Genomic DNA, 17,195 nt, shown 5'->3' with positions numbered 1-17,195 from the left:
TAGGTCAGTTTGGAGGATTCAGCTGGACAGGCTTCACTCATGATTCTTCACTGCAGTTTTAACACACCACCAGACTTGCTTGACCCTGCAGTGCAACACTGCAATATAGATTTGACAGCTTATGGGAGCGTTCATCAGCCCTAAAATCGAGCCTTCACTGCAAATTTAACCCTCTCTTTGACCTGTTGTCACTTGCACTGCAATTTTAACCCTGCCCAGGCTGCTCCGATGCAATAGGTACATTTGCCACACTTGTTAATTCTTAGTCTATTATCTGCAGGTTTCATATTTATAATACCTCTGGAGCACCATTATATGTTTTACCGAAAGAAAAAGGCTATTCTGTCGAACTTGTTCTCTAGAGACCTCGGGCTATATCAGAAAAGAGGAGCTAAATGGTAACCACGAAAAACAATACCATTGATAATACAATGTGAAGTCACAAGAGCCGACCCAAACTACAACCAGAGATGCCAAATATAGTTCTTCTAATCATACCAAAACATGACCCAAAGAATATCCAAGACTCAACGTAGCGTGTCCGTGTTTCCCAAGATTGGCAATAACAACAGATAGAGCAGGCACTGACCATCGAAATCATATAAAAAAATCCCCCTATTTCATAAAAGATAAGTATGAATCTTGTTAAAAATTGAGGCTGTATTTGAATCAATGGTGTTATTCGAGAACTGCTTAAAAATTTCCCTGTTACCATTTTGCACACCAACCGTAGCCGACCTTCATTTACCAACTCTTGAATCATAAATCATAATTGCCATTCCACATACCCTTTTCAAGACAGTCGGTTTTTCCAGTCCTTCGGTGGCCCTCTATCCCATAAACTGAAAATCTATGGCGCGTCGAAAGTTATCATTTCAGTAGCAGCAGCATCATCCGCTGCATTTATACGAATCACTGTAGCACCGCCAGCAGTAGTGCCAGCGGCAGCATTAGTATCGGCCGCAGTAGTATCGGCCGCAGTAGTATCGGTAGCAGTTGTGTCAGTAGTATTTATATCAGAATCCGTTGTCATTTCAGCCGTAGTTGTATCGGCGGTAGTATCCCCAGCGGCGGTGGTTTCGGTAGTTTCAGTCACAGAAGACTCAGCGGTACTGCTGATTTCCAAGGTAGTGCTTGTGTCAACGGCAGTACTGGTCTCAGTGAGAGTCACTTCTTCAGTACCAGACGTTGCAGATGTATCAGGGATTGTGGTCTCGGTGGTGTCGACAGGAGCCTCTGCTACACTGCTTGTTTCCAAAGCAGTGCTTGTATCATCTGTGGCGCTAGTCTCGGTGAGAGATACAGATTCAGTAGTCAAGTCTGTAGTTGTATCCGTAGTGACAGTAGTGTCTAGCTCAGTGTTGGGGATAGGGATCACAGAAAGACTAGTGGTAGCCGTGGTCTCTGAACTGAATATATCATCAGATGTGTTAGTCTCAGATACAGATAAGATATCTGTTTCCGAACTACTAGTAACATCGACTGCATCACTGCTCACAGTCGTAGAAGTCTCTCTGCGTGGAACGATAGGTTCAGTGGAAGTGTTGTCGATAGGCGCAGCATCTGTGAGGGAAGAAACAATATCTGTTTCTGTGGGAAGTATGGGATCTGAAGATGAAATAGGAATGGTAGAGTCTGTGGAAGTGGTATCAATAGTAATAGGAGAAAGTGCAGAAGATCGCGTAGGGTCAACTGGGGAATTTATGCTTGTGGTAGAACTGTTGGAAAGGCGAACAGTTGTTACAAATGACTTTGTCTGGGACGGATCCTCAGTGAAAGAAAGATCAGTGGAGGTGGCTTCGGTAAAGACTGGCTGTATTGAAGTTTCAACTGGGATACTGGTGGTTGTCGCAAGGTCCTCGACAGGACCTGTGACACTGGTGCGAGTTGATAGAATGTCTGATGTTGATGTCTCATTTGAACATTCCTCAACTTTAGAAAGGAGATATTAGTCGAAGATTCACAATTGGACAAGGATCGCATACCTCCTATAATAGAAAGTCTGACTGGAGCACAATCAGGTGGAGAAGATCCAAACGTCAGGTACACTTGACCGCTTTCCAAAACCTGACAGAAGCCTGCTCGACCTCCGGGAAGAGTAGAACTGACAAATTCAACGAAACCGCCATCATCGAGAAAGGCAGTTGTGACAGCACCGCGAGGCAGTGGTCCTGCCTGACCACGAAGTTCCTTGTAACTCTCGCCATTGTAGTAAATGAGAAGTCCATCTTCGTAAAGACGATCTTGGGAAAGATTGTAGACTACAGCATCTTCGCAGAGGTCGGATTGGGAGCCGACAAAACCTCCAAGTGCTCTCCTGTAGAATCTTCGGTTGTTGTCTTCTGAGCTTGGGATGACTCTAAATACCACGGCTCGACCATCTGGCCCAGGGATCACGGTCGGATCAGCTGTGGATGTCTCGGTGTTTGTGAGAAAAGATCTCGTCACAGAGACTTCTGTAGCTAAAGTCGAAAGGGGGTCATCGAGTGAAATTGAATATGAAGTTTTTCTATCCTGCGTGTCGGAAGTAAAATCGTCTACCACTGAAGAAAGCAAGAACGATGTTTCTACAGAGGAAGATTCATCAGTCTGGACGCCAGAGATAGCGACGAGGTAAGTTGACAAGTACGTGATGCAGAACGTCTCTGGCAGATGGTCGACTTCTCGAAAGCCAGATACAGGTGTGGTGAAGCATAAAAGCAACAACGGAGAAAACTTTTTAGGAGTCATAATTAAACATCAGTGATAGATTAGCTGAAAGTGTGGACAAGGTCGAGAAGGCTCGGGATTCAGTCTATATACCATATAAAACAAAATATACAGTCTAGAGCTACAGAAAACGGTCAATAGTGTGTTTCTCAATACTCTCAAACAGACGCGGACGATGATCAATTCTTTGCCAAGTTTCCATTTACAGACTACACTATCGTTTTCGGTGCTTGGCTAGGCACTGAGACAAGAACTACGGGACAGGCTTCAGTTAAAAACCATGAAGAAGTATTGATGCGCTGAGCAGGCATAAGATAGAACACGACAACGCTCCAGAACGAGATTGCACATGCGAATATTTTTTGATTTTGGCTCATTTTTGAACCTATGTAGATCTATTCAGACTTCCAGTTTAAAGTCCGGTCTAGATTGAGGTAGAAGCAACGGATCAATATCCGAGGTGAGACATCACCTTAACATGACTGGCCAACTGTTGATACCTCCCTTGCCAGCCTCCCTCACTTGATAGAATATGATTGAGAATTCCTAGAACCAACAGGTTTTCGTTTCTGTGTTTTGAAAACATCGTGGCGTGTCTTCTCCGGTCTTTCTGTTGAAAAAAGGAGCGTATCCGGATCTTGTTTCAGTTTCATTTTTATCTTGATTATTTCCACATATTGGATTCATAAGAGACAACTGGACAAGCCGCACCAACAATACCTTATGCAGGTCTTTTGTTAAATGAAGCTGATTCACAACAGCCAGCCACATGGTCTCTATGGTATAAGAATCAAAATCATCCCTTGCTACCGGATACTTGGACCAACAGGTATGAATGCCAAGGGGCCCCAAGTCAAAATCCTTCTTAAGTCCTCCTTCTTGCCTTTCCATCTGTTTTATCTTGCCTTTATCTTCAGTCACTCTTTTGTTCACACTGTTTACCACCCACATTCTTTAACATGTATTTCAAGTCCCTCGTTATCCCAGCGCTCTTTGCTACTGTGAGAGCAGCTGAAGATGGTGTTCGTTACGAAACCCGTACTGCCACCATCACGCAATGCTTCACTCGTGATGCTCTAGCTGCGCCTACTGCCGTGGTCATCGGCGCCACAGCCATCGTCCACGAGCCAGCTGTCACTGGAGGACCCATCATCGTCGAGGTTGATGCTCCCAACTGCGAGTCCTGCGGCTGCCCTACATGCGTGCACACTGTTGAGTACACCACCAAGTTCCAATGCTTCTGCTCCACAGGTCTCTGCGATCAGGAGTATTCCATCAAGGAGAAGTACAGTGGTATGAAGGACAAGCCGTCCATGGACTCGCACTCTATCCCGATTGGATTCACTTGTGATGTGCAGACTTGCACCACTTGTGGTCCTGAGCCCGTCACTGCGACTATCACGTACCCCGTGAAGGATCGTCCTTATATGAACAATGTTGCGCATCCGACTGCGGCACCGCCTTCTGGAGGCAAGGGTGGTGACTACAAACCTGAAGGTGACAACAAGGGTCAAGATTACGACAATGGTTCCAAGTATGACAACAAACCTGAAGGTGACAGCAAGGGTCAAGATTATGACAATGGTTCCAAGTATGATAACGGTGCCAAACCTGTCGACGAACCCAGCTACCCCGATGCTCCTGTTCCTGCCAAGAAACCCGAAGGACAACCCATGCCTGCGCCTATGCCCAAGCCTAATGAGAGCAATGGGTTCTACTCGAGTGTCAAGCCTACCTCGGATTCTGGTGCTCAAGAAAGTGGTTATCCCGGTAAGTACATCGTTAACGACATGGTTCGAGGTCAAACTAACGTGTTGTAGGAGCTGGAGATGAACACCCCGTCATTGTGTCAGCAGCTGCAGGCCAACAAGTTGGGATTATTGGTGCGGGAGTGGCTGTCGTTATGGTTCTACTTTCTCTTTAGATATTCTCTGCTATAGACCTTTTAATAATCGCGATATTTTTAGTCGTTTGGTTTGGAGTTACGTGGGATGTGTTGGCTGGGTCTTGTCCTTTTCCGAGGTATTTCACAACACTAATAATTATATATAAAAAGACTAAGAAATCACGATCGGCATATTTTAGTTCTTGCCACTTCGATCATCGTCTAGGTTATCAGAATTCGGCATCGACGTAATTTGGCGATAACCGCGGCTATATCGCACTATTCGGAAGATGAGATCCATGTGAGTGGGAACATGCCCACAACTAAACCGTTAGTTGGAGTCGATTACACACTGCATAATGAGATCGACCCCTGTAACAGACACTCAGATGATGTACTGTAACAGGCCAATTGAATGGACATTTCTCGGGGAGTTTGAGCCTCAGCAAGGTATAGCAAGTACAGTGAGTACCCTACAGTACAGACAGAGCCTGACAGCATATTGCTACCCCTACCTACTGGCACCCCTGTCCATCAAATGTCAAGAGACATAAGGAGCAAAAGATCCGGTGACAGGTTAATTGAGCCTATTTAACCTATGTTCTACGGGATGATATCATATAACCTGTCAAATAAATATTTCCTTTAACCCCCGTTTTGTCCAGGCCGAGTTATGGTGACTCGACACGTGATGCAGACTGGACTCGACTCGACTCTCTACTGCAAGTGAAATCTCCAGTGGTCCAGGTGACCTTTTTTCTTTCCCCACCCTACAAACTCACCGCCCGGGCAGCCGAGTCAGAGTCAGTCCCGAATGGGACAGAAAGGCGACAACAAGACGATCAATCAATCAATCAGATTCTCCAAAAAAGACGACTCTAATCTAACTAATCCCAATGTCGATCTGCTCTTGACAAGACCCTAGAACTACCAACAAACTTCCCCCCCCAATTGTTGGAGCTTTTTGCTTCGGCTTCAGCTTCAGCCTCGCTCCAAGACAACACGAGGGGGCGCTTGACTTTTTCTGTCTTGCTCTTCTTGTCCTTCCTTGTCCTTCTTCTTCTTTGCCCGTTTCGTAGACATGTCCGAAGACGACACCGATGTCCTTGGCCCCGACGGTCAACCCCCGGTCCGAGTCGACCGCGACCGAAGAGCTCCGCGCTTTAGCTGGACTCCCGCATACGAAGCCACCTTCTTCCGCAGCCTCTGCGAGAGCGTCCAGCTTGGCCTGCGCGAGAACTCATCCTTCAAGGCCGAAGCCTGGGAGCGCGCCGCCATCGCCCTACAGGAAAGCCACGGCGCCTACCCTGCCAAGAGCCACCTGATCAACAAGAGCGACAATGCGAGGAAGCGCTTCCGATTATGGCGTGGTCTGCGCGAGGACCCCGAGTTTGTCTACAACCCCGAGTCGAGGACAGTAACGGCTACTGAGGAGGCATGGGCTGCGCATATCGAGGTAATACATTTCTTTACACGGTCGCGCTGGGAATCAATCGCGGGGGAGATTGTTGGCACGCGGGTTAGGGGCTCTAAGCACGTACTGACTCTGAAGTAGAGGGAACCCCTTTCTAGGGCTTTGCGTGGCCGACCTTTCGATCACGAAGATTTCATGGAGGTTCTTTACCCGGACGTTATAGGATCTGGCGGCGCACCCAAACGTATAATGAAGCCCAGGCGGCGAACGGACGGTCCCATCAGCGATGACCCTGATATGCCAGGAACGGGCATACTCAATCTCCAAACCGACCCTCCTCCTCCGCGACCTCCTGGCCTCGAGAGCCCCAACGCGCGACCAATCTTGACCCAAACGCCTACCACTTCATCCGGCTCAGCTCCACAGCAACGACCAACCTCGACGACTATTCCTCCTCGAGGACCCCCGACTGTAGCTAACGCCAGCGCTCTTACCCCACCTGATGAGACCATCACGCAGAGTCGCAAGCGACAGCTGCCCAGCACGAGTACTCCGGTCATGTTCGAGCCATCCCCGCCCACCACTACCATACCCATGGGACAGTCCGCGGCACCCGAATCGCCCGGTAAGCGCCGTCGCACTTCGTCAAACGATGGTTCCCGGGCCCTTACCGCTTCCGTCCTCAACTCGTCCATGCTGCCCATGGCCGTGCGTGATGGCCCGAGTGCCGTGTCCCCATCGCAGGCTGATAGTCAAGGCTTGTCCAATGGCAACGGACCCGTGATGGAGGAGCTTGTCGAAGCAGTACGATCTAGAAATGTTCTACGCTGGCAGGAGGAGGCGCTGGACATCTTCTTCCGCGACTTTGCCGACGAAGATTTGGACCTGCAGGTCAAGATGTCCGAGGGCGTACTCATCAACGAATGCAAGGCCATGGTGTTTTGCAAGATGCCTTCCCGTGTTCGACAGCACTGGGTTAAACGCTTCAAAGAAAATCCCCGAATGTAGGATTGTAAAGATGCTGTCGCCTCTGTGAAACAATGATGGAGCTATCTAAGCGATGAGATAGGATCGCGTGCTCAAGTATCATCACGAACTACACAAACATCAAACATCAAACAACAGTACAACAGAAACCAACAAAACAACCAGAACAACGGGCACAAAAAGAGAAAGAGGAGGAAATAAGGAGAGAAAATCCAAAAGACACTTGTGGTCTGGCGCTTTATTGGGTCGTGTTGAAGATACCAAGGGTTTAGGAATATGCAGCGGCATGGCGTTAGTGGGCAAAATCCATCCATCATCAAATCATTGTTTGCATTTTTGTTTTTATATTGTACGAGGAGCTGCATTTATTGTTTTAGCGAAGTCTGGCGGGAAACATTTTGGATCCATGGTGTATCTTGTATGTGACAGGAAGCAATCTTGCTTCATCTTCAAGGGGTGTATTGGTGGGCTGACAGGAGCGTGCATGTCTTTGAAGCCGATATCTAATTTATATAATTCTCACCTCTCATTATAAATCCAAGGCATACTTCGTGATATAGGAGGACGATGATGGTGAATAAAGAACATTGGCCGCAAACGAACGTTCGGAGCAATAATGAAGCTTCAGACATTATTTCTGAGAATACCACCCAAGACGAGGTGCAACATTTACCGATATTTATGATAACAGAGTCATTTGTATTGAATCAAGCTATATGTCCAGCATTACATTTCTGCAACAAGCAACGAAAGAATAGAACCAATCATCGAAAATTCCATCACGATTACCCAACTAATGAAGCGTACAACAACCTCCCAAGGACATAAAAAAGAAGGCTATTTTTGATATGAACGACTGAAAACATTTTTATATATATGTACTAAACCCAGAAAGACAACAACCAAAAAGGTCAAGCTACTATCAAAAGTCGTTTCAAGGCGTTGAATCATCTCTATACATACTAACTTTCTTCATGCTGATATAAAAAAAAAGATTAAGTGGAGAGCTATGTTGAGCTTTGAATGAAATCCAAGTTGAGACTTCTCCAGTCCCACAGTTGCGAAAAGTCTCCCAGGTCCACGTCAGTGATATTTCCTAGACCGTAGTCTACGTTAAGGTCCTGGTGTTGGTAGTCCACGTAGGGCTGGGGAACCATGGCTTCTATGTTGGGATCAACCTGTGGCATTGAGTATAACCCGCCGCCTTGGATGATTCCGTCGATGCCGGCGCTGGGTGATGGGACTTGCTGAGGTACTTGGGCGTGAACGGCGTTGACAGGCGTGTAGGTATGCGGCTTCTGGTATCCATCCACAGGTGCCTGAACGTAGCCCGAGTTATCGTACGATGAGTAGTTGCTCTGCGGCGTAGATCCAGAAGGTGCACCCTCTGAGCTGGCGTAGCAACTCGGTGAACTCTCGTGCGACTCCTGGCCTGACTCCTGCTGATACACCGGTTCCGTCTTGAAGACAGGCGTGGGGTCCAGAGCGGATACGTTGACTGGCGCAGCAGGTGATGCAGGAACACGGCGTTGTTTCTTGCGCAGAACGTTCTCTCGTGGCAGTGGTTTCTTCCTAGGCATCTTGTTCACCATCTTGACAAGAATATCATGAGATGTCTTTGCCGTCTTTGATACCGCCTTGAGACGCTTTAGCAATTTGATAGAGCTGTCCACCGCGTCGATGATCTCGTCCTTTCTCGGGATCGTCTCGTCGTGGTCTTTGATAATGGCGGTGGAAAGAACTGCTGCCGTGTCGAATAGTGAGAAGATGATAAAGTGAAATCTGCCATCTCGGTGCGAAACATGATTTGCCCATCGGTTTGTCGTGTCCAGGTTCCTGAGTGAATAGTATACAGCATCTTCTCTGATAGTCAGTAAATCCTCGGGCGAATCCTTTGTGAAATCCTGTGCCATGAATGATCGCATGGGGTTCAGAATCATGAGATAAGCCATGGTGTGGATGTAATAACGGTGAAAGACGATCCAGTTGTGCTTGTAATCCTTGGACGTATCTGGGTTGTCGACGTCGTAAACGGCTGGGAAACATCGAATCCATTCTTCGAGTGCAGACTTGTACTCTTGGATATCCTGTGCTGATGTGATGTTCTTAGGAGCGCCCCATCGTTGAGCGAGACTGTTGACTAGCTCTGACTGGAGTTTCATATGCAGTAATGGAGAAGGTGAGAAGTCCTCGAGGGTCAGGCTTGGTGGCTCCACGTTGATATCGGTGTGGTCAATAATCGTTGGTCGACCCAGACCTGAAGCGAATTGCCTATGACTGATCAATATGTCGTTCAACCGGAAGAAGTAAGTTAACTCACCAATCCCAACAGTCTAGAATACACCATACTCTTCGTCGCATCTCTCGTTCAAACTCCGACAACCCTTCGGCGATGGCGGTTCGATGAAGACCTTGAAATAAAGTTAGTCACGAGACTATTAAACATATCAAATCAACTTACCCAACTCATGAGCCTCTCGAACAGCAGCACCGATAACATGCCAAGCTTCAACAAATCTTGCTTCAGCCTTGTACCAATAAATAGAGTGAAGCATCCACTGAATATTTAGCAGATGGCAATGACCAAGCGGAATGACCCTCCCAAGTTCTGTGGCGGCTGAGTGATAATCAACAGTCAGTTTGTCCGAGGGCTCCGATAACTCAATCTCAACCATTGGCTTTATGCCAACGTCCAGATGCTGAGTAGCGCAGGCGCAGACCATGACCAACAGGATAGTCCATTGCAGCGAGAGAGTTTGATTACGAGATCTGCGGTCCCACCAAGTCTGATACTCTTGGAGAAAGGTGGGTGGATAGATGATGTAGTAATGGTAGTTGACGGTGTTGAAGAAGCTCTGAACAAGGGCGTCTGGATGAAGGTTAGTGTCAATTCTTGTTTATAGAACGACAGTGACTTACCCATCTGAGGTCTTGAAGGTAAAACATCGATGGCGTGTTTGAGTTGAGGACAAGTACTTGGATGAACCCAAGTCAGCTCACCCAACGGCTTCTTGTGTTTCTAAGTTTGATTAGTATTGTGTCTAACAGTATTCTTTAGAAGTGGGAACTGACTTTTGAATCGATAGTTAGTGACTCGAGAAGAGGGCCAGCGGCGTAGCCCATAGCAGCCAATTCAACATCTTCATCATCCTCCTCAGGCTCAGACACGTCAGGTTCGCCGTCATCTTCACGGCTGCGCGAGCGTTTCTTCTCGCTACCGTTAGTAAGACTATCCGACGGCGAGCTGGCGGTGTTTGGCTGAATGAAACGGCATTTATCTGCGACCTTTCGCTTCTGGCAATGGTTGCAAGGCCATTCTCGGTTGCACTGCCGAGAGAGTGTGAGTTTGACTGTGAGACGAGGAGTGGACGGACGACAACCGTCTAAATTGGATGTGACAATCTCTTGATGTTTCTATGACGTACCTTTTGCTTTCTGCGATGACACTCAGCGCAAGCCGAGCGATATTGACCGGTATGTGTGCTGTTATCGTCCATATTAGGGTGGAGTTGACGACGACGTTGGTGGAGATCGACCTTGGACAGGGAGCGAACGCGAAGAAGTTGGACGGATCGACAGAAGGGAAAAACGTTGATGCGCTGTCCAAGTCTAGACCGCCAGAGTCTTTACTACAAGGGGATTAGCCCTGGAGAGCCTGAATTAGTAGACGGATAATGCCGTACGAGACGAGACTGTGTTAGGTTGTTTTTTGCTTTTTAAATGTCCCAGTCATTCATTGAACGGTGAGAATGCAAATGTGAGAAAGAGAAAAAGAAAAGAATATTCCGTGTCTGTTCTCTTTGACAATAAAAATGAGTAACTACTCCTTACTAAACAAAGTATATCCCACTTAATGTTCCAAAGTTCCCATACCCCGGATGGGCTTGTGACGCCTCAAATGCAGCCAACCTTGGGATCGTCGCAAACCTTACAAGCCACCATGTCACCTTCACGGCAATTCGAGCCCCTCTTGACTTGCGCGACTGGTACGCGACGAGGCATTGATAGGCTGGCACATCACAACATGGCTTGCGTACTCTCGGTAGCACAAGAGATCTAGATTTTTGCGTAACTGGAAACCTTTTCCAAAGTTGGGAGGAAACTTGACCACTCCTTGACAGAATCAAGGCTGTCGACCGTGAACTGGTTGTGGTTGCCATCTTTGGCGGAACACTCCGTTGGATGATCCTCTACCAATACATACAGTAGACAACGGCACGGACAAGTTGCCGAGACATTGAATAGTAATCAGCAGTTTATTTGGAATTCATTTCTCCCTTAGCGCGAGTTTGTTGGCGCTTTGATCTCCAGCAAAAAAACGAATTCCACGCTTGTCTTTTACCGTAACTTTCTCGTCCCCTTGTTCTACACGAGTCTGGACCTTTTCCACGCCAATCGGGCCCTATTTATATCAGAGAAAAAAAGGTTTGGGATTAATCAATGGATAAGCTCATTTCCGCCAATGCGGACCTCCGCCAAGATCTACTTGAAGCTTTTCAAGTTTGGCGATTTATACATCAGCTGCCCTCTGCGAAACCTCGTCTGATGTCCTTTAATGACTTGATTTGTTTTCCGTTCTCGTCAAAGTTCTCCTCACTCAGCCATGTCTCAAGCGCCTTCTTGACAACTGGCCACTCGTCATCAGTGATGCTAAACCAAGCAGTATCTCGGCGTCTTCCTTTGATGATCATGTGTTTTCTAACAACGTGTCAGTATCATGTCATGGCAAATCGCCAAGAAACATACCTAAAGATACCCTCGAAAACAAAGCCTAGACGTTCCGCGGCAGCAAGACTGGGCTTGTTGAGATGGTTCGCCTTCCACTCAACCCTCAGATATCCCAGATCCTCGAAAGCATGCTTGATGATCAGGTAAAACGCCTCAGTGGCAGCTCTTGTCTGTTTCAGCGCTGTGCCAAAGATGATGTTTCCAATTTCAATTCTCCGGTGATCAGGAACGATGTTGAGATAAGACATTTGGCCAACGGGCTCGGAGCTTGGATCGTCGCGTGGGCCGGAAAGAACAGTGTAGAAGAATGGATCTTCAGTCTTGGTGAAACCTTCAACAGTCTCTTTCCACTGTTGATGGTTAGTATAAGGTCCTCCAAACATGTATGTCCATAGATGTCCGTTTCGTTCACCACCAAGATGCTTCCAGCTTGGCTCAGCGTGGGAAGGCTCTAGGCGGATGAGAGATGTGTAGCGGCCATCAAGAGGCGTCAGCGAAGGTGTTGCTGAGGTCCCGGGTGGGCTCATTGGTCCAACTGCTTGTCCACTCATGATTGTGATCTTGTTTATGTCTGAAGATATCAATAGTTGAGGAGAACCATGAGATGGAGATGTCTCGGCTTATTTGTAAGTGACCGGTGACGGAGCCGAAGCCTATCTATATCTCAGGTACTTCGGGATCATTCTCCGAAAGTGACTCAGCGCCGGTTATCGCGCCTTCCCATTCCAATCGAAGTCAATACACGTGATGTATATTTTAGGTCCAAAACTCATATCAAATTGATCTTGTCCCTATCATGTCGAAAGCAATCTGTCACCAGACGTCTAACGAGTGGAGATATCAGATGAGGCAGTGACAGATGGCGAGTGAGTAATGCCGATTTTAAGACCGATTGAGAGACAATAAATTCACAATATTATTTGGCAGTATTTGTCTTTTCATACCTACCTTGCATGAAGGATCAAGTAGAAACCAAGGATTCACTGATCAGTGTTGAGAAATAAGTTCCGTGTCTGCCCAGATACCCTGGAGGATTATTGTGCAGTGCCTTGTCAGGTCTTGGCTACGTTGACGATCTCCAATCAAAGACAGCGCGCTCCATCAAACTTGTTCTGGAAAAGTCATGAGAGACTGCGCCCCATTAACACTGCCAAGTTTGAATGTGGATGATAATGCACGATACATCGCGTGGATTAACTCAGCCCTGCAACGTGCACAATACGAGGGATATAAGAAGGGGATATGTCCTTTCAAGTTGGTCTTGAGAGTAATCAGTTATCTATCAAAAATGAACTATCCTACAACTTCGGAAAAGAGTAGCATGTTGATTGCTGATAGGGACGAGGACTCTTCAACCTCAGCTCTTGCTTCATCTTCAATGTTGGATCTACCTCCATCATACGATACAACCCAACCTCAACCAGCACCTCAACTCCAATATGATCAACAAACACAACTCTCGGAAGACCTACCTATTCTTGTCATCGACGACTGCAGAATCTACTCTGCGTATGCACCGACCCGCACTCTTTATCAACTGAGCAACCCAGTAGCCGACGCCAACCGTACCATCTACGGTATCGAGAAATTTCGCTATCGTGTCGATGACACAGGCACTGAGTCCAAACTCAAGCATGTTGAAGATCATATCTACGACATAAGCCGTGAGGTTCAACTCAGGGCACTGCCAACTATTCACATCAAAGGCTTTACAAGCAGCAAGCGCACATACAAGAGCGTCAACATTGTAGACGCCACAAAAGTAGGGGGAGGCTACAAGGTTGAGCACGATAATGCCGACAAAGATGAGCTACTTCGAACTGAGCGGCCGTTCAAAGATCTTCTCAACCAAGGACGCGGCAACACTGTCGAATGGAAGGATGCTTCGGGACAAGTCATTGCTATCGAGACGAAGCTGCAGCGTGACGACAACAAGAATATTGTGGAACCGCCCCGTCTTGCCATCAAAGCGTCGATTAACGACAAGCTTTATGATTTGTTGGTGACGAGTTGGTGTGCGGTTATCTGGAGGGAGGCCAAACATGATTTGAAAGAGCCTTTTACATGGCAGAAATGTAAGTTTGACTCAACAAGTACAACACGAGCGAAATATGACTAACGTTTCTCTCTAGTTAAAGATAGGACAACGAATTTGCCACGCAGAGCCCCAGGTATATGGCATGGCTACGGCATGTTTCCATGATATAAATGCAACTGGATAGGCTCTTGAGATACCAATAAGTATTATTGAAAATTGCAATCTCCATTCTACTGCCGTGGTGATTGCTTGTACCCTAATCGTAGATTTGTATTGGTGTATTTGGCGCATAATGTTTGTGACTAATTTTGGATGTTGTGATGACTGGTGTCTTTTGGACCAAAGATCGCCGTTGATGGAGATTGCTCCGTACATTATGGAGTAGTTGTCTATGGTACTATTGATGCGGCTTGAGCGATATTCCGCTTCTTAAATGATGGAGGAGATTTGAGTCCAAGACATTCAAGAGCTTAGGGACAATTGATTTCGCTTAATAACGCCTTTGTTGCAATGAATGAGTAGTCTTGGTTGATGGTATTTTCGTTTGTTGAGACATACGATAACCTAATCGACCTGATTAAACTCTGATTGAGATTAACATGCCCATCATCCCTCTTTTCTTATCGCGCACAGGGACATGGACATGGCCGACCGGGTCATGTTTTGCCGTGTTTATAACGCGGGTGATTATCGACAAGGATGGAATGGAGGGTCTCAGGACCAGAACCAGGGCATAATAAATACGGTAGACTAAGCTTATATGTTCTAATGCTATAGACTCAGCCACTCTCTGTGTCAGTCTTTCTAGCTGCCGTTTTATTCTAACAAAAAAGCCTCCCGCTGCATTGTCCACCAAAAAGACTCGACGGCTCAGCTTTGAACAACGGCCTTGATACCCAAAAAGTGACTCGCTCGAGAAGCTCACCTGAAAAGTGCCCCTTATTAGCGCGTCGGTGGCGTGAGCTAGACTGTCAAAAAAGAAACAATTTGGGCTTGGCGGGCGACGGTTGTAATTTTAATAAGTGACAGGCGAAACAGGGGTTATTGTCCATTCCCTTAGGCCTACCTTAGGCCTTGGGTAGTAGCCGCTACCTGTACCGTAGCCTCCCTGTCTACGCGAGATGAATAAAACTAAAAGGCGAACCACCCCCGAACTGTTTTCTCGATACCTTTGGATTGATCCATTTGCTTGTAAATGGAAGGACAAAGAGTCGAATATGGCTCCGACAAATCACTTTGCCTTTTTGGCGCTGTCATTCCTTCTTTCAGGTAGATTTGCAGCTGCTGGTGAGTTCATTCCCCCCATGTTCACTGGAGTCAAAACACCCCAGGCCCCTATCCACCCTCTGCTCAGAGCTCCAATTGACCCCGACGCGTTTCTATAGACTGTAACATCTCGGGCAACTACACCATTATCGATTCACCAGACGGCCAGGACGGAATCTCATCCTGCAAAGACGTCGACGGGTCATTATCACTTCTTTTCGACAAGAGCCCTACATCATGGCCTACCGACAAGGCCACCGTCGACCTCGGAACTGTTAGCTCTCTTACTGGCAGCCTGGATATTTACCCCCACCACCACTCCAAGAAGACAACCGTTACAGCTTCCAGTCTAAAGTCTATCGACGGCGAATTCACGATATGGAACACCGGAACCGGAAAAGACAGTACCGTAGAGGAGCTTGACTTGCTCTTCGATGCCCTGGAGCAAGTTGGCAAGGGCTATGTCATCACCAGCGCCTTTGCTAAGCTTTCCATCCAACACAAGAAGGATGTCGAGGTGGGCGGTATGATGAGAGTCACCGAGACCGAAGTCGAAGAACTCGTGCTCAACGGTATTCATACTGTCAACGACGACTTTATGATTGACGCCAACAGCGACATGAAGGAATTGGATGTCCCAGCTCTCACCTACGCAAACAAGGGCTTCAGCGTCAAGGGCAACAACGCTCTCACGAAAGCCTCGTTCCCCAAGCTCAAAGAAGTCAAGGGAAACCTAGAGTTTAACCAGAACGGCGCTCTGACCAAAATTCGTCTCGCTGCTCTCGAAAATGCCGCTACCATGTCCATCACCGCCAACGGCAAGGAAGCTCACCTGCTACTCCCCTATCTCTCATCCATCGGAAACAGCACTACCTCTGCGACTTCAAACTTCAAGGGTATCGACAAGATCGAGTTTTCGTCTCTTCGAGAGGTCAAGGGTGCCTTGACTTTTTCCTCAAACTACTTCGACGATCTGATGATTCCGCTCTTGAAGGAGATGGATGGCGGTATCACTGTTGAGGATAACCCATATGTTCAGACTTTTGCTCTACCCAGAGTCACTTATGTCGATGAGTTGACTATCGACGGCAACGACAAACTCACCAATATCACAGCCAACGCTCTCAAGTCTGCTGGTACCATCTCGATCAAGGGATCCATGACCAACGTTGAATTCTTCAACCTGGAAAAGGTCACTGGAGATTTTAAGGTTGTGGGCGACAAGTCTATGGACTGCAGCTGGTTTGACGCAAATGTTAAGAAGATTGTCAAGGGCAAGTATACTTGCGTTGGAGATCACGAGGAGAAGGAGAGGAAGTCGAGCACCGGTGGTATCGAGGACACTGAAGGCAATCCAAAAGACTACATGTCAGCTGAAGATGAAGATGACAGTGATGGAAGCGGCAGCAGCAGTGGTGGAAGTGGAAATGGTGGCAGCTCAGGCACTGGCGGCTCTAACGACGACAAGGCAGGCTCCGGAGGAATGTCAACTGGTGCCAAAGCCGGTCTCGGAATCGGCATTGCTATTCTCGTCGTCCTCATCATTGTCGGAGCAGTAATGTTCTGGCTCTGGCGACGTCGTCGTGCCGTGTCCCAACCCAAAGACAACCCCAACTTCGACAAGCAGCCAGACCTGACGGGTCTCGACCCACCCCGTCTCGGTAGCAGCGGTGGCACATCAACATTCTCCAGCATCTTCGATGGGCGGCAAAAGATGGGTGTCCACACCAGGATTGTGGCCACGAACCCTTTGCCCAGTCCGTCTCCTAGCCTGGGCACTTTGAATTTTGGTCGCACTTCGCTGATCGAGAGCTCCGGCACGTTTACGGAGAAGAGCCTCGCCGCGTGGAAGACGATTCGCAGAGTGAGTGATTCTTCTGGTGCCTCTAGTCCTTTTGGAAAGGAGGGAACTGTTCCGGCCAAGGGAGTATAAAATGCAGCACATTCGGATTTTCAGCGTAGCGATACCACTGTCTTTTTTATAAACTAGAACAGAAAACATTGGCAGGAAACGTCTTGCATCTCATTATTTCATTTCATGTAGTAATTTAATATTGGGAGTTTTTGATATCTTGTCTTATGTTTGACAGACACATGTGCCAATTCGACTGCCATTAATCAGTCTGCATCAGACCTGCAAGACAAATCATGCTTATCAGCCAGACCCT

The 17,195-nt window shown here is 47.4% G+C and overlaps 7 protein-coding genes across 7 annotated transcripts; 4 read left to right on the top strand and 3 right to left on the bottom strand.

The window, feature by feature from the left end:
- Positions 1-850: 850 nt before the first annotated feature.
- On the bottom strand, positions 851-2,730 carry FGSG_02448 (uncharacterized protein; the record flags this gene model as incomplete). The annotated part of the gene is made up of 2 exons (XM_011320067.1): positions 851-1,932; positions 1,986-2,730. The coding sequence occupies 2 exons, from the start codon at positions 2,728-2,730 to the stop codon at positions 851-853; spliced, it is 1,827 nt and encodes a 608-aa protein (XP_011318369.1).
- A 938-nt stretch (positions 2,731-3,668) lies between these two features.
- FGSG_02447 (uncharacterized protein) lies at positions 3,669-4,633 on the top strand (the record flags this gene model as incomplete). The annotated part of the gene is made up of 2 exons (XM_011320066.1): positions 3,669-4,479; positions 4,530-4,633. 2 exons carry the CDS (start codon positions 3,669-3,671, stop codon positions 4,631-4,633), a joined length of 915 nt encoding a protein of 304 aa, XP_011318368.1.
- Positions 4,634-5,675: 1,042 nt separating this feature from the next.
- FGSG_02446 (uncharacterized protein) lies at positions 5,676-7,016 on the top strand (the record flags this gene model as incomplete). The annotated part of the gene is made up of 2 exons (XM_011320065.1): positions 5,676-6,050; positions 6,150-7,016. The coding sequence occupies 2 exons, from the start codon at positions 5,676-5,678 to the stop codon at positions 7,014-7,016; spliced, it is 1,242 nt and encodes a 413-aa protein (XP_011318367.1).
- A 986-nt stretch (positions 7,017-8,002) lies between these two features.
- Positions 8,003-9,918, bottom strand: FGSG_02445 (uncharacterized protein; the record flags this gene model as incomplete). The annotated part of the gene is made up of 4 exons (XM_011320064.1): positions 8,003-9,266; positions 9,316-9,406; positions 9,457-9,864; positions 9,915-9,918. The coding sequence occupies 4 exons, from the start codon at positions 9,916-9,918 to the stop codon at positions 8,003-8,005; spliced, it is 1,767 nt and encodes a 588-aa protein (XP_011318366.1).
- Positions 9,919-11,512: 1,594 nt separating this feature from the next.
- Positions 11,513-12,274, bottom strand: FGSG_02444 (uncharacterized protein; the record flags this gene model as incomplete). The annotated part of the gene is made up of 2 exons (XM_011320063.1): positions 11,513-11,693; positions 11,742-12,274. 2 exons carry the CDS (start codon positions 12,272-12,274, stop codon positions 11,513-11,515), a joined length of 714 nt encoding a protein of 237 aa, XP_011318365.1.
- A 737-nt stretch (positions 12,275-13,011) lies between these two features.
- Positions 13,012-13,859, top strand: FGSG_02443 (uncharacterized protein; the record flags this gene model as incomplete). The annotated part of the gene is made up of 2 exons (XM_011320062.1): positions 13,012-13,736; positions 13,856-13,859. 2 exons carry the CDS (start codon positions 13,012-13,014, stop codon positions 13,857-13,859), a joined length of 729 nt encoding a protein of 242 aa, XP_011318364.1.
- A 1,107-nt stretch (positions 13,860-14,966) lies between these two features.
- FGSG_02442 (uncharacterized protein) lies at positions 14,967-16,960 on the top strand (the record flags this gene model as incomplete). The annotated part of the gene is made up of 2 exons (XM_011320061.1): positions 14,967-15,048; positions 15,147-16,960. The coding sequence occupies exons 1-2, from the start codon at positions 14,979-14,981 to the stop codon at positions 16,958-16,960; spliced, it is 1,884 nt and encodes a 627-aa protein (XP_011318363.1). The 5' UTR covers positions 14,967-14,978.
- Between the last annotated feature and the right edge of the window lie 235 nt (positions 16,961-17,195).

The sequence above is a fragment of the Fusarium graminearum genome, chromosome 1, assembly GCF_000240135.3.
Source record: "Fusarium graminearum PH-1 chromosome 1, whole genome shotgun sequence".
NCBI classification, from domain to species: Eukaryota; Fungi; Ascomycota; class Sordariomycetes; order Hypocreales; family Nectriaceae; genus Fusarium; species Fusarium graminearum.
This window is presented reverse-complemented; position numbering and strand designations above follow the sequence as displayed.